The 17,407-nt window shown below is 37.6% G+C and overlaps 1 protein-coding gene across 3 annotated transcripts in view; it reads left to right on the forward strand.

Annotated features, from left to right (window-relative positions):
• The first annotated feature begins 546 nt into the window (after positions 1–546).
• CFAP97 (cilia and flagella associated protein 97) overlaps positions 547–17,407 on the forward strand; it is a 31,807-nt gene continuing 14,946 nt past the window's right edge. The window contains exons 1-4 of one of the 3 annotated variants that reach the window (XM_019736074.2): positions 583–681; positions 4,038–4,169; positions 6,401–7,455; positions 16,334–16,599. In XM_019736074.2, coding sequence (XP_019591633.2) covers positions 6,417–7,455; positions 16,334–16,599 — 1,305 coding nt within the window. In that variant the 5' untranslated portion in view covers positions 583–681; positions 4,038–4,169; positions 6,401–6,416. Of the gene's footprint in view, positions 791–4,037; positions 4,170–6,400; positions 7,456–16,333; positions 16,600–17,407 lie in introns of all 3 variants that reach the window. The other 2 variants (XM_019736073.2, XM_019736076.2) reach the window with 2 other exon arrangements.

Here is a 17,407-nt window from a genome sequence, read left to right on the forward strand (position 1 = left end):
ACAGAGATTATTTTTCTCTTAGATTGTTTGCACCACCACCTACCTCGTAGGACTGCCTAACGTGTTATTAGCCCCTCGACCACATCATTAGTTGTGTGAACGGCGACTTGTAGCCATAAACAATCATAAATACACAGCCGCCCCCATTTTTATTATTACTGTTATTGTTCTGCTAAGGAATCACAAGAAAATGAAAGCAGCTTTCCCTATTAAACAGCCGCAGTAACAACGAGGCTCACCAGCATTGCCGCTCATAGTGGGGGCAGCAGCAGTAAGATCTCGGGGCGGCACTGGGCAACTGAGGGCCCGGACGATTACGCTCTGGAGGACTATTACTTTTTCACGTGTTCCCTCCCACCGGAGAGCGGCCGGCCTAGCCTCCTGCCCTCCCCAGCCAGAGCGGGCGGACCCGGCCAAGTCTTTCTAGGCCGCCCGGACCCACCGCGCTCTATGACGCCCGCCGCCAGGAGCGGCACCGCGTGGGCACTGGGCCCCCGCCCAGTTACCGCGACGCTCGCGGATCTGCTGCGGCCACTTCTCGTTCCGCTCTCTCCGCCCCCGGAAGCCGAGCGGCGCTGCCGGGAGCCCAGGGGAGGGGCTGCGCGAGTTCGCCGGCGCGTGCGCGCGAGCCCCAACGCCGCCGGTCGCGCGCGTGGCGGCCGTGGCGGCCACAGCACCCAGGTAGGTGAGCGGCGCGCGAGCGACCCCCTTTTTCCAGCGCCCGCCACTCTCCTCACGGTTCGGGATCCGTTTCCCCACTCGGGAGCCGGGGCAGCGGCGAACCCGCCGGGTCGGTATAAGGAAGCCCGCGCCGGAAAGTAGGGGGCGGGCCGGCCGGGGTCCCCAGCCCTTTGCTTCGCCACCTCTCCGGCCTGTCCAGCCCCTCGGGCGGCGGATGTAACCGCAACTGATTGGTACCAACTGGCGGGTCCCTGGGGCCGCCCGCATCCACAAGCCGGTGTTGGTGGGAAGGCCCGGCCTGTCCTCTGGACGCGTTCGTGGTGGCGGTGGGCGGGGGAGCGGGGGCCTCGGGTCGGCCCTAAATGAAGAAGTGGCGGCAACCCGGAGCCGGGCTCGGGTCACAGCCGCTCACCTTCGTGGACTTGAACCTGAATCCCCGAGGCGTGAGGAGCTGTCAGTTATCTTCTACCTCGCGGGGTCAGGAGCGGGTGGTGGTGAACCGAGCCTCGAGTTACAAACAGATGTTTACTTTGTGCCTAGATTTCCGTGTACCCAATCTGTTACCTTCTTTGGGCCATCTTATATATATATATAACTGCAGAAACGTAATGTCCCAGTAACAAAATGATAGTTTCAGAAGTTTACATTTTTATTTGTGTGTTTTCCAGACGTATTGTGATAGCATTAGTATTTCTATTGTTAGCTCTGTTGAAGCTTAATAGTGAGTGTCCAGGTGACTCCCAGGCAGCTTTGGCAAATATTAATAGCTGTCTTCATCGAGCACCACAAAGGTTATTAAGGTCTGATGAATTATTTAATTTTTAACCCTTTCCCAATAAGTTGTAAAGAGAATCTTTACCATCTTAAATCCATATTTTTATTATTCTCTAATGTAAATTGAATCTCACTAACTTTGAAGTAAATGTTATCAGAAGGATTGCTTAATGGATGGGATAGTTAGATAATTTTTCTGAAAATAAACTGAGCGTTTAAATCTTTAAAATAACAGTATCGGTTGGACACTATGAACCTAAATTTAACCTGTAAAGTTTCCCAAGCACTGTACTATGTACCACCCATCATGAACTGACCACTTAGGGAGGCAGATGCTTACAACTAACTATTGGGGACTACATGAACCACAGAAATGCAGATAAGGGGATAGTATGGGGGGTTGGGGGAAACGATGAAGGACGATTGTGGGAAACTATCAAGGAAACGAGCTTAGGGAAAAGGTGATTTTTCTGCTCACGTAGCTAGCAAAGAGCAGAACCAGGGCTCAATCTTAAGTCACGTAACTCCAAACTCCTTCGCATAAACATTCTTTGAATGTCTAATATTTGTTGGGTCCTACTTTAGACGCTGTATATGTAAAAATGAGCAAGGTGTCAGGAGTTCCCGGATTGGTAAGGAGACAGCAAGTCAGAAAACTCTTAGCTATGAAAAACAAGGATTTCAAAGAAATATCGGTAATCATTTGGCTTCCAGATAGATTTTGCGATTTAGACCTAGGTCATAAAATGTTAGGGTTGGGAAAGAGCGTATCCTCCTAAGGCATCAATTCTCTCTGCAGCAGCCTAGCAAGTGGACGTTCAGTCTTTCCTTAACATTATCTGGCGACTCATGAGCTCCTCATCTTAGAAAGTTGCCCATTCCATTTTTTCAAAGTTCTAATGTTAAACTCAGAACAGCTTTTTTATCCAGTCCTTCTGGTGATGCACATTCTGCCTCTGAAATTACAAATGACAGCTCTAAAATCTTTTTCATGTCACAGTCCTGCAAGTATCTGAATACACCATTTTCTCAGTCATTACTTTTAATAGGGATGAGTCCAGCCCGTTCTATAAATCCTTAATCAGGATTTTCATTCTAGACTCTTCACCATGGCACCCAGAACTAAATGCTTCATTCAGGAAGCTCTGGGCTGTGCTATGAAACCATTTGCTTTAAAAAATTGAACAAACGTATTTTTTTGGTGGTTTTTTTTTTAATTTCGAAGGTGAGAAAGGGAAAAACAATACACAACTCTTTTTGTATTCCAGCTCTTGACGTTTTGGATCAAAGGGTGAATTATCTGACCCAAAAAAAGGTGGCTTTGGGGGGAATTTAATGACAATATTGATAAGAGGTATCCACCATCCAGTGGCTGTTCTGATTTATTGTTTTTCTTTGTGAACTCAGGAGGGCAGAATAGAATTGATAAGTTTGTGAGGACCCATGATCACAGGCCTCTGCCCAGGTTCTGGATTTTCCCCCTTTATCCCTCTTTCCCACCCTTATTCCTCCTCTCCTTTGGGCTCATACTCTTAGATGGTTAATGTATGCCCTTCCATTTCATGCTCTATAACTTTATTTATATGTTTGTGTGTGTGTTTTAAGTTTTTTCATAATTGTATTCATTTAATTCTCTTTTACTGAACATTGTTTTTATAGATATTAGCTCATCTTTTTTGACTGGTACATAGTATATCATATACAACATTTCACTTACCCATCTTCCACTTACAAGACATTGAGTTTTTTTCTAACTCATTGCTGTTGCAAACAATGCTGTGATGAACATCCTTGTACAGGTGCCTAGGAACACAGCCAGGAATTGGCAGAACCAAGTTTAAGCCTGGGTGTGTCTGACTTAGTTCATTCTTTTTCACTGTGCAGACCCCCAGTCATCACTTATTTGCTTAGTTTATTGCATGGACACTATTATAACAGTAATGGAAATATTAAAAATGCAGTGGGATTGTGGGTTTTTCTTCCAACAGTTAACTCTTAATTTTTGCCTTTCTCCCTCCCTAGTTTTTGTTTAAATGTATAAATTGAATTTCTATTTCAGTGTGGATAACAATTTTGTATACTGCATTTTTGATGCTGATACATCACCTAAATCAGAGGTTCATAAATTTGTTCAGTAGAGGGTCATTTGGTAAATATTTGAGGTTCTGTGGGCTATAAGGTCTCTGTCACAACTACTCAACTCTACAGTTGTGGTGAGAAAGCTGTCAGAGACAATATGTAAACCTATGAGTGGAGCTGCGTGATACTGTGATTCATAAGATATTTGGTCCTCATCCACATTTCCTGGCTAACACCTCCCCAACCCTTGGAATTTCCTAAGTGCTGAGAATGATCATGGTGTTTTTGTTATGTTAATGAGGTGACTTTTGGACCCCACTGAAAAATGAGGGCTGATTGCCAGGAGAACCAACCAGTTAGAGGTTTGGAACTTTCAGTCCCACCCCCACCCTCTGGGAAGGAAGAGGAGCTGGAGATTGAATTGCCAATGGCCAGTGATTTAGTCAATCATAACTATGTAATGAAGCCTCCATAAAAACCCTGGAGGACGTTCTTTTTTGCAGAGCTTCCAGGTGCCACTGTGCCCAACCCCAAGCACCACGAGGAGAGAAGTTCCTTTATTCGGAACCTCGCCCTATGTATCTCTTCATCTGGATGTTGATTGGTATCCCTCAATATCCTTTGCAAGAAATCTAGTGAGTAAATGGTTGTTCTTGAGTTCTGTGAACTGTTCTAGCAAATTAATCGAACCCAAGAAGGGGCTTGGTGGGAATCTCAGATTTAGGGTATTAATCTTTTAGGGGAAATAATATTTCTTGTATTTTAATATTTATTAGGTATAAGTTTTATAGTCTAATTTTTCTGAAATCTTTAAGATTTGCCTAACACATCTTATTTCAGTTTACATCCAATAATGTGTTAGAATTTTAAAATTCACTTGTACTTTAATTTTCACTTAGTTGAAATTTTCCGGAACGTTGTACACCATTTGCAAACTGGCATAACAGCACAATTATAATTTTAGTATATTTGATTTTCTTAAATACCTCTAACACCTGACAAGGCACACTTACAGACCTAATGAAGGATATCCCAAGCACTTAGATGTTGTTTATAAACCTAATTAGTGTAAACTTAATGATTTAATCCAATTCCCTTAAACATTTAAAAGTGGATTACAAACAGTTAAAATTTTTGAAGTTTAATACATCAGAATCTCTTAAATGTTTAAAAAACTTAAAGGTAGACAAATTATCCAATGATGATAAAATGTATTACCACATATACTTTAACCTATTAACTTACTGTATTAGTATTAATAGTATAAGTTTGGTTGAGTTTAAAATCATGTCTGTACTTATTTTTATAAATTGCAGGGTCACTTAGTTAAAGGCTGTAGATTATCACGGTTGATTTAGAATGCAGATTACATAATCTTGATTGCTTGATTGGATATAATGGAATTAATCATATTATGAATATAGTGAGCACATAATTGGATTGTTAGCTGTGTGTTATTATGGAAATTTATATATTCATTTACTTTAACATAACTCATATTATTTGCCCTTTTTGAATATCATTATGAATTCATGATTTTCCAAAGAATTACTTTTCAATTTTTATGTATATTTTGTGTTTTTTGTTTTTCAGTGTTAAATTGTCCAGCTTGAATAGTTCAAGCTCCTTTGAACTGGATTCTTTGTTTTATTACCACTACCCCAGGCATATTTTAATATTGTGCTTTCTGGAAGCAATAAGATATTCCAGGCCCTTCTTGGTTTTTTTGTTTGTTTTTGTGGGTGTTTTGGGATTTTGTTGTTGTTTGTTTGTCTTTTGCCTCCAGAAATGGAAATCAGCTGCCTTCCAAGTTCCTGATTTTATTTATTTATTCATTCATTTATTTATAATAGTATTAGAGGCTAAACTCTGAATTCAACATTATTAATAATACACATTGTGGCACTACTAATAAGACCAATAAGAGAGAAAGAAAAATATTTTTTAAAGGCCTTGATTTTATAATGTTTTCAATTTAATTCCAACTGTATAAAGTATTAAAATACTTTTAAATCAATTTTAATTTTTAAATATAAATATATAAATTATAAGTCAACTAGTAATTTAAGGTCTCTACCATGCTAGAGGCAACTACTTTGAATATTTTTATCCATTTCTTCTAATATTTAACTCCATGCATCTAAATAATAAGCTTTCATTTTTCCATTTTAGATAGTTTACTGTGAAATATCTCTTATACCAGATTCTCTTTCATACAATAAGACATACGTATATACTCTTCCTTTGTCATCTTCCATATGTGGTATATCACAGTTTGTGATTAAATATTCAGAAGTTTGACTCCGAGCTACCTGTGCAGCCTATGTATGTGCTTTAAAGTTTTTGTTCCTCTTTAAGAAGGGATCGAGGCAGCTTTTACTTTTAATAGGTGTCATCTCCTTTCTGCCTTTAGTAACTGCAGTGAAGGGGCAGAATAGGGCAAAGACAAGTACTGGAATAGGGAAGTTTGTCCATCTTCACTGAACTACTTCCACTAAAATAATGTGTTTGGGCTGGCTTAGCTGATCTTATGAGGTTTTAACACCATCCTTTCTTATTCTAAACTCTAACTACATAATTTATAGAAGGCAGATTTTCCTTAGGGTTTGTGATATGCTTGCCTTGATGATCTATTATTTTCTTGTGAACTGAACTATTAGAACTATTTTTCAAATTATTGGTACTTGATACTGCTCCTGTCACTTTGCTGGGTTATTGTTTTTTGGTGGTTTTTTGGGGGGGTCATGTTTCTCTTTACATGTTAACCAAACCTCTTGGTTTGGTAAAATTATGAATTACTATATAAAAATGAAAAATATTTAGAAATTACTTTTTAATCTGATGGTTACACTTTCCTCCTTTTCAGATATATTTTTGCCATCATGGATCGGTTTGGAGATATATCAGAAGGTGAAGTGGACCATTCTTTCTTTGACAGTGATTTTGAAGAAGCAAAGAAAAGTGAAAGTAACTCAGTTTTTGACAAGCAAAGTGGTGACCATGAAGAGAGAATAGACAAAGATACGGAAAATGTAAACTTGAAATTTGGAATGCAAAGAAAAGAAAATGCTCTTACTGAGAAAGGAAATGAAAGCAAAGAGAAAATTCCTCCAGAAGAACACCCTGTAGAAAATGATAGTGCACAAACCATAAATTCGTTATCATTGACCACTTCTTCAAGATCAAAAAAAATGTGTGATGCTACAACAGGACATAAAATACACTTGAACATTCCAACTGCAATTCCCAAAATTATAAAAGAAGGCAAAGACGATCATTACTATACAGATGGAGAGGAAAGCAGTGATGATGGGAAAAAACATGTCAGGTCCAAGTCAGCTAAACCATTAAATCACTTTAAAAAAGGCATAAGTAAAAAGTATTCCAAAAGTAGTTCCTCTTCCTCTTTGTCCTCCTCATCTTCAAGTTCAGGTACAGATTGTTCAGATCCGGAGTCTGACACCTGTACATCTGATTCATCTCCATCATTAAAGAAACATCTCTCTGGTGTAACCCACTTGTCACCAAAACAGAAATATAAACCAGGAATAAAATCAGCAGGAACACAGCCTTCAAGTACTAAACCAAAAGATGGTGGCTACACTGAGGAATCTGAAGATACTGTGACAGATGTCACGCCATTATCAACTCCAGACATCAGCCCTGTTCAGTCTTTTGAACTGGGCACATCAAACAATCAAAAAGTAAAAGTTAAAAGGCAAGAAAACGTGAGTCAAGAAGTGTGTAGAAATGTTGAAGATGTAAGAAATAATTCAAAATGCTTGAAATCGTTCAAAAAAGGGAAAGAAAAACATGGGTCCAATATTACCTCGAAATCTACAGTATTAGATTCCACTTCAGACCACGGATATAAACAAAAAGCCGTACATGACACAATGGACCTGAATCATCTTTTGAAAGGTAATGTTCTTTTTTAAAAAACTGTGTACTGAATTTAAATATTAAGAGTATATTGACCTTAAATATCAAACGCTATGAATTTGCGTTAATTTTTCTAGTAGAAATGTTGTATTTTGGGGGATAATTGATATTGTAAGTTTACCAATATTCCATTTTACTATAAAAAATATCTGGAATATCATTGATATTATTGCAAAGCTAATCAACTAGTACTAGAAACTACTTCACACTGATTTTTTTTTGCTATACATATTCAAAATGCCTGGAAGTGACCAAATGAATAACAAATGAGAGAAGTGGGGCCAGATTATCCCAAGTTTGATAGAGACATTAGCATTACATATATTTCACTTTCTTTAAAAGAAGTAACAGCATTGAGATTAAAATTAACTGATCTGTTGTCTTCATACTAGGGAAAGTGGCAAGAATATTGGCAAATGAAAGAACTCAGGGTAAACTATAGGGTACTGTTCAGATTTTAAGTTAAAGTCTAGAGACCATTACTTGAAAATAATTACCTAGTTGATGAAATAGCATAGTTCAAGTTTCAATTGCTTTAAAATATAAATATTTTTGAACTAGAATAATCTTTATTGCTGCATTTCTGTATCGATTTATTGTTATTCAACATTTAGTTTGAAAGGACCAGTATATTCCAGGTGAAATAAAAGCAGTTTAAAACTTTCCTTTTCACTCATTAATATAAACTGTAAAAATACTGGACTTACAGGTTAGGTTTTAGGTCAGTGGAAGATAACATTTTTAATTTGTAAATAGGGTTTTCTGTTTTTGTTTGAAATGTTAGTTGAAAGAATAAATCTTTAGCTTTATAATTTGCATATGGTGGCAATGTAGGATACATAAGTCCCTTAGTCAAATAACTCATAGACTGATAAAGTGTATTTTGGAGCAGTTTATGCTTGTGAATGTTACCTCTTTTGTTGTAGATTTTCTTTTTCCTTTCCTCTGATTGTATCTATTGACTACAGTGTGTCAGAAAAATCAGACAGACTCTCCACATCAGGCATCACCACCTAGTGGCGAAGCCTCCACGCAGTATATCTTTCCTGATAAATGCTCATTCAGTCTCTTAAAACATTCAGGATTGAGGCTTTCTTTTATTCTTGCCCCTCTGCTTCTTCCGCTAACAACCAGAGTGATCTATTAAAAAGTATACCAGTCCTACTGGTTTCTTTCTTAACTCTTCAGTGGGCTTACTCTGACATTAAAAATAAAATCCAAATTCCATGTCATAGCCTAACCGACTCAATATCAGAGATTCTCATCCCAGGCAGTGCATTAGTGTCATCTGGAGAATTGTTAAAACAAATTATTAAAACAAACTATTAAAACATAAGTACTGATGCCTAGACCCCGCCAGGGGATTCTGATGCGGTTGGTCTAATCTGCTGCTAAGGTTGGTGAGAACCATTGCTCTACCTAATATGGATGCTACCTACATCTCCTTTTTTCAAATCTCCTATACTTTGCTCCAGTTGCACTGCTTCTTACTGTTCTCGGAGCACTTTGCACTTATATGGGGGTATTTTCACTTGTTGTTGCCCTTTTTCTTTGCCTAGGCTGCTCCTGTTTCTCAGGTCTCAGCTTATTATCTCCTCAGAGAGACTTTTTCTTAACATTCTAGCTGTAGTAGTTTCATACCCTCGATTCCTGCCTCTGTGTCACAAGTCTGTGTCCTTCCATCAGACTATTTATTAGACCCTGGAATTAGTGTAGGTTTGCTTATCTCTCCCACTGGAGTGTAAGCAACATAAGGGCAGGATCTTATTCCTTACTAGAATCCCTAAATCTAGCAAGTGTTGGCACATAATAGACAATATTTGTCAACTAAAGAAACTGAAGAAGTTTCCGTTGTTGTACAACTGTAATGGCTAGGAAATGTATTTCAAGTTTCACTGAAATTTGATTTTGTAACAATTACCCATGAAATACATAGAGTAAGTCTGTGCCGCCTCCTGCATTATAACCTTTAATATATTTAATACTCGTCTCTAGGGAAAATCGGAAAATCTCTAAATTCTTTCTTTTTTTTTAAAGATTTTATTGGGGAAGGGGAACAGGACTTTATTGGGGAACAGTGTGCACTTCCAGGACTTTTTCCAAGTCAAGTTGTTGTCCTTTCAATCTTAGTTGTGGAGGGTGCAGCTCCAGGTCCAGTTGCTGTTTTCTAGTTCAGGGGGCACAACCCACCATCCCTTGCGGGAGTCGAGGAATCGAACTTGGCAACCTTGTGGTTGAGAGCCCGCGCTCCAACCAACTGATCCATTCGGGAGGCAGCTCAGCTCATGGTGCCATGTTCAACTTCGTTGCAGGGGACTCGAGGAATTGAACTTGCAGCCTTGTGGTTGAGAGCCCATTGGCCCATGTGGGAATCGAACCAGCAGCCTTCGGAGTTAGGAGCATGGCGCTCTAACCGCCTGAGCCACTGGGCTGGACCCCGTTTCTAGGCCTCTTTGTCTCACCTGATTTCTTCACAGCTTTTTCCATTTCCTTGGAAGATAACTTCACTTTAATATGAGGAAGACGACAGTGGTAGTGCATAACACATTTTAATATGGGCACAAGATGTGATCCTATTAGAACAGCTGAGTTAGGACACAGCATATTCCACATCCTCTCAATTTAAATATTTTCAATAGCATAAGTACAAAGAAAGTTGTTTGATTCAGATAGTGATTTAGTAAAAAATTTTGCAAGCCATTACAGCAAACATTGGGCAAGAGTCCACATTGTGAGGGAGTTCATATATAGCTACCAGTGTTCATGTTATTTAACTTTTAAAATAACTTTAAAGTTTAAAATAACTTTTATTAACAAGTTCATTATGCATTTGTAAATTCGAACTATGAAATAATAAGCCTATGAAACAAAGCTTCATAAAAGAATATATAAAATCAGATATCCCAATGATAGGCCCTGGAATAATGACACAGTGTTGAATTTGGTTACTTGCGTAGTAAGATAAAGAAAATTCTGCAAGTGGAATCAAATTTTTGGTTTTGGGGTGTTAGTTACATGACCATAGACAAGCAGTAACTATTCTGTGCCCCAGTTTCTTCATTTGTAGTGTGAGGTGTTGATAATAAGTCGCTAAGGCCCATTCCAAATTCAGAGTTCTGGGGTTCTGTGAGAAATATTAGAAGGGAAGATCAGTGTACTATAGCATTATTAGACATCTGACTTTATTAGAATTTCTGAATATTTAGCCTTTTAGCTCAGTTGGGTGGCTGATTTGGGAGACTCACCACAAGCCTGCCTTTGCTATGGAAGTGTTCAAAGGGTATGGTTGTAATTAGTTCTTTGACCTTGAGCCGTAAATCGCTAAGTAAGCAGAGCATTAAAAGTGGAGTAGTAGAGTAAGAAGTTTAGGCGTTGGGTTACGGCATGAATCTCGTATTTGGAGAGCAGTGAGAAAGTTGATATGACTAGATTTGAAGGTATGTTGCATACTTTATATAGGTAAAATTAGGTCACTTTAGGAAGAATCTGGAAGACGAAATAGAGACAGTTTAGAGATCCTCCACTTCAAATTTTACTGCATGGGTTCTGTGTGAAATAATTAGCTATATCATTAGAGGATGTGTCCTGAGGGAAAACAGCTAATATAAGAAAGAAATGGGATTAAGGAAGCATTGATGAGCGCATAAACTGATTAAACTTACTGCTAAACTGACACAGACATAGGGAATGAAGCGAAGTGCCTTATTCAAGGAAGGAAGATATGGACCCTGTTACTCTCCAAAAGCAAGAGGATGCCTACACAGAATCTTGCCCAGTGGGTGCCTGAAAGCACGGATTGTACTGAGCCCCATATATACTGTACTTTTCCTATGCATACGTACCTATGATAAAGTTTACACATTAGGCACAGTAAGATCAACAGTAACTAAATAATAATAGAACACTTAGAACAATATACTGTAATAAAAGTTATGCAAATGGATTTGGGGCCATTATTAAGTAAAATAAGGGTTACTTGAACTCAAGCACCATGATACTGTCACGGTTGATCTGATAACCATATGGCTGCTAAGTGACTAAAAAGTGGGTAGTTCATACAGCGTGGATATGCTGGACAAAGGGATGATTCACAGCCCAGGTGGGGCAGTGTGAGATGTCACGCCCCTCAGAATAGTATGCACTTTAAAACGTATGAATTGTTTATTTCTGGAATTTTCCATTTAATATTTTCGACCACAGTTGACCACTGGTAACTGAAAGTGTAGAAAATGAAACCATGGATGGGGGCTAGGGGGGTTAGTGTACTGAGATTAGCTACTAGACACCCTCCCTGGCAGCATGTTTTATCCCTTTCTGGCAGGTTTCAGCAAACAGGATTCATTCAGGTAGGTACACAGGAAATCTCAGCCTCAAAACATTACCAGGCATTACCCAGCATTTGAGAAAAGCTAAACTCTAGAGGCACTAGACTCATAGAGGAAGAACATAATACTTGAAAAAAGTTAAAAGTGAAGTTCAATGATTTTAGAGAAGATCTGCAAGGACAAAATTATTTTCGCTAATTAAGACACGATTTACTTACTCTCGTGTCATGTGTATATTGGAGTTTTTCAGGGGCTACGTGACAATGACAGCACAACAGAGTGATTGCAGAAGCAGATATGAGAATCCAATTGTCTTCTATTAAGGCAGGCATTAAAAGATTTGCACAAATGTTAAATTCTGCCAAAATTCTATTAAAATAATCTGGGAAGAATAAAAATGAAGCCTTGAAAAATATATGTCAGATAGGTATTAACAAGGAGAAAACAGAAGTATTAATCCTATTAGTATACAAAATAGAATTCAAGATGTGAAAAGCACTAAAGGGGACAAAGAAGAGTGTTTTATATTAACAAACTGACCAAATACACCAAAAAGATTTAACAGCCATTGATTTGGAATGTATGATAAAAGTAAAACAGAATAATGAAATTTACAAAGCTGTAATCACTGGAAGACTGACAGATCAATTAGATCCCTCCCCCCAAAAAAGATTAACTGCCTGTTTATGGACTGCACCTGGTCCACAGGTATTTTGTCTATCACACAGCACTTTTTAAAGTGATGAAATACCATTTGCTGTTCCAACATAACAAATTACCCTAATACTTAGGATTTGGCGACTCAAAGGGCAGAAGACTGAAATCGTCTCAGAGCTGGCTTACTCACATGTCAGGTGTCAGGTTTGAGATGACTTGCAAAGCAGGACTGCTGAGCGGAGGGCCCACAAGTGGCCTCTCAGTGGCCTGGCCTCTTCACAGATGGCAGCCTTAGGGTAGTTGGACTCTTACACGGTGGCTCAGGACTCCACGTTCAGTGTTGCAGGAAACAAGGTAGAAACCACATCACCTTTTAGGACCTAGCCTTACAAGTCACATAGTTTCATTTCTAAACAATTATAAACCTTCCCAGATTTAAGAGGAGGGTCATAGACCCTCTGTTTTAATTGGAGGAGTGTCAGATAATTTATGTACATGTTTTAAAGCCTTCAGTCCATCCTCTAAACAGTAATTTATATTCTTCCCAAACGCAAAAACACACTTTTCCTTTCCAAAGATTTCCCCAACCTCGACGTCCAAGGTCTAAAACAGGTCCAAGTGCAGCTGAAACTTCTCAGACATGTTCCTGTTATGTGTAGCTCCCTGAATACTTTGATAATCTGCTGGGAGAGACTGGGAAGGAGAAATCGATATATTTTTGAACTCCATAAGTCCTGGCTCTTTTATATTCTCTCTAAATTTTGCTTGAAAACTGACCAGTTCCTTTTTTAGTCCATCTCTCTATCCTGCTTTATTATTGTGGATAAAATAAACCACTGATACTTTCCACCTTCTGCACAGAGATCTGCTTAGCCAAATCCTCCAGTGGCAATAGGCACCTAGTCACCGCAGCCAACAGTGTTCCTAAAATTCTGCCACATCATCCTTTTCATCAGTAATCTCCTCTAGCCCTTCCAACTCTACTTGTCACCTGGTCTTAGAGCTAGTGCCACGTATTAGTTACTGCTGCTCTGATAACAGATCCCAAAACTTAGATGTGTAAAGCAGCAACCTAGGATAACTCAAGGCTGGGGTCACAGTGCCTGCACAGGGCCCTCTGCGTGCTTTGATGTCCTCAGAACCTGCCAGCCTCAAGGCAGTCAGATGCATAGGGTGGCTCAGGGCCCCAGGGGCAAGTATTCCGGGGAGCAAGGTGGGGAGGTGGGGGCCTGCATCTCCTTTTTTGCCTAGCCTTGAAAGACACTCTTTGGCTATATCATATTGGCCCTTGCATTCCCAAGCCTGCTCAGATTGAAAGGAAGGGAACTGGAAGAATGTCACAGAATTTCTCATCTGACAAGTTGTTCATAAAGAAGACAAAGCATTTTAGTAAATTTAATTATTCCTTGAATTGTGACCTTTCAGTTTATAAGTGTTGGATTTTTTAAAAATCACTTCAAAAAGCAAATACCATTGGTTTTTTGTGGGGAGGCGGGGTGAGTGGATCATGAATATGCCTATAGGATGGATTTTTTTGTTTTGTTTTGAACTAATATATGAATATGGTCTTAATATGGCTTGGGATAAAATTTTCAGTGGTAGCATTACACATAAAATTTCAAGATGCCATCTGTATCTTAGCTTAGATAAGAAAGTAAAGCTCTGATACTTCTATTAGGTTGGTGCAAAAGTAATTGCGGTTTTTGCAATTATAGTTAACCTTTAAAACCACAATTACTTTTGCACCTACCTAATAATAAATGGTGTTTGATGACTCAAGAAGCTCTAGTGATGACGGACACTATAAAGAATTTGAACAAATTTGTTTCATTGAAAATTAGGGAAAAGCAATAGCTCTTAAATATGATTTTAAGTATGTACACATACATAAATGTTTATATCCCTGAAAGTTAAAAAACGTTTTAGATCTTAACTGAAAAAAACAATGGATCATATATTTGATGTTGTCTCATACTAAAGCATATAGCCACATTAGAAAAATGTAATAGTAATATCTGGTATCAGTATATAAACACCCCATATATACTTTTCCATCAGAGTTAGAATGTTATGTTTAAAAGTGAATTAGGGCCGGCCCGGTGGCTCAGGCGGTTGGAGCTCCATGCTCCTAACTCCAAAGGCTGCCGGTTCGATTCCCACATTGGCCAGTGGGCTCTCAACCACAAGGTTGCCGGTGGGCTATGCCCCCCGCAACTAGCAATGGCAACTGGACCTGGAACTGAGCTGCGCCTTCCACAACTAAGATTGAAAGGACAACAACTTGACTTGTAAAAAAGGCCTGGAAGTACACACTGTTCCCCAATAAAGTCCTGTTCCCCTTCCCCAAAAAAATCTTTAAAAAAAAAAAAAAAGTGAATTAGATTGAATTTCTTTAATTAATTTATTGTTGCCTTATTTTACTTTTTTTTTTTTGCCTTATTTTACTTTTAAAAACTTTTTTTTAAAATGCCATTAGGAAAATACCTTACTTTTAAATCCCTTTAGAATTTCATTTTAAAGGCTTTCATACAAAGCTAAATTAATCTAGAAACCTTGTTAAATTCTATAAAATGGGCATTTCTTGGAAGCAAGATAATTATGTACAGCATGTCTGTATCTTTCTAAATGTGTTCTCATTCAGGTTTTATAATTAACTTGGTATGGTTTTCAACAAATTATCAACCATTAATTTCCTCATTTTTTCTATTAAGCCACTTAATAAATTTCTTAAGTCTGTAATCTTTGATTGCCTTCAGTTAAACGTACGGAGGTAAATTCACGGTTTTTGTGACTTTGTTCAAATATTTTAAGTTTTCTTTACTGGTCACATTTTTTAAATGGGAGTTAAAAATACCTTTTCCCTTTACAGCACTGTGCTGTTAACAGTAAAAAATGCTAAGCAAGTAAAAGTTACTTGCTTAACATAAAGGTACTCAAATAAAAACAAAGAATGTTTACTTTAAAAGAAATACTGTTAAAAAAAATAAATGTGCCAGTATGTTCATCTGATATAATATTCATTTTTTAGTACAGACTTAAGCTAAAATATTTAGCAAACTTAATATTTTAGAAACTTCTAAGAAATGTGTAGTAATAATTGTGACTTACTGAAAATTGTTATAATATGGAAATTTAAGAATTACTGAAAATTGTTATATGGAAATTAAGGAATTAAGCATTTTGTTAAAATTTTTATTTAATAATAGTATACAAAATATTTTCCTTGACTAAAAAGTCCTTTTATTTAATGTATTCATTTTGGCTTATGTTTAGTCAGGAATAAAATGTTTAACTTTTACAGTAGAAATATTTGTTTTAATGCCAATATTAAGACCATAAATCTTTTGTAATAAAGTATTTTCAGATTAAGTTGTAAGTTTCAGTATAGTCTGGGTTTTTGCCATTTCTAGCCTTTGTTTCCATCAGTCATTGCAGAGGACATTTTATTTTTTGAGGTGTACCTTTCAACTAACTAACAAAAAAACGGTCTAAATTCAGTATTGGTACGCTCAACCAGAGGTTTCTAACCTCCCCAACTATTAAGCTGCCTTAGGGAAACATAAAATGAACATGACAAAGGCATTTTCCATAAATTATACCTGCCTTGGAACCAGTACCATGTACATTTCTTATTAAAATATTTTCATTGTGTTGTGGGTATAGCTTTTATGCCCAAAGAATCCAACGAGCATAGAACTCTAAGCTGCCTCTGGATTTCTTTCTACACAATTGTAGTCTGGATATCATTAGCATTGTTTCATACATTCTTTTTCATGTATTACTGCAGTTTCTATTTTTAAGAATTAAAGCATGTACCATCATGTTGTTGTGCCACTTTCTTTAGCCTTTTTTTCTTTTTTTGTTCATTTCTGTAGCTTTTCTGGAATTAGATAAAAAGGGACCGCAGAAACATCACTTAGATCAGCCTTCAGTGGCACCTAGGAGAAACTACTCTTTCACAAGAGAGGAGGTGAGGCAGATTGATCGGGAAAATCAGAGGCTCTTGAAAGAACTGTCAAGACAGGCTGAAAAACCAGGAAGCCAAAGTACGATTCCTAGATCGGTCGGTCATCCTCCTAAGTTATATCACAGTGCTCTCAACAGACAGAGGGAACAACAAAGAATTGAAAGAGAAAATTTGGTAAGTAACTGGAATATTTTAGTCATCAAAGAAAATGCATTTGTACTGATTTTAAGTCCAACTTACTAGAAACCCAAATACAGCCTAATTTTCAAGCTTAATTATGTAAAAGTAGGTATAGATATATGTGTCATGAAATACATAATGAACTATGAGCCTCAAGGTACACTATGTGCTTCTTTTTATCCAGCAAACTATATTTTAAAGGAACATTAAGTGACAATGCTGAAAACTCTATTATTTATTTAACTAGACCTGTTAAATCACTTACAGGAAAGAGTATCCAAGAGTCAGATACATATATCTTCTTAAAGTATTCAGTTACTAGCTAAATCTATTTCACTTTATTGTATCCTTGAAAGCTAAAATAATTTATATATCATTTATTTTAAAAGATAAATATGAGGTCAAATTTGGTGTTCTACTATTTGAATGTATGAAAGACATTGATTGTTAAAAATCATAGTTATACTTTGATGTTCTAAGGAATATATGGGGACTGTTGAAAATCTTCCCATTAAAAAACTATTATTATTTATAGCATGTTTTTCTTCATAAAATTTAGTTCATCATAATTGCTGATACTTACTGAGCTCTTACTAAATGACAGGCATTGTTCTTAGTGTCTTCCAAATAACTTATTGAATTCTGACAATAATTCTTTCAGATAGGTACCATTTTTATCCTCATCTTACAGATGAAATCACTGAGACCTACAGGAGTTAAATAATTAGCCCAAAGACACAGAGTAAATGCCTGAGCCAAGATTCTAATCCCAGATAGTGTCTTAAACTAAAATTAGATCCTT

The sequence above is a fragment of the Rhinolophus sinicus genome, linkage group LG04, assembly GCF_036562045.2.
Source record: "Rhinolophus sinicus isolate RSC01 linkage group LG04, ASM3656204v1, whole genome shotgun sequence".
Lineage (NCBI taxonomy): Eukaryota > Metazoa > Chordata > Mammalia > Chiroptera > Rhinolophidae > Rhinolophus > Rhinolophus sinicus.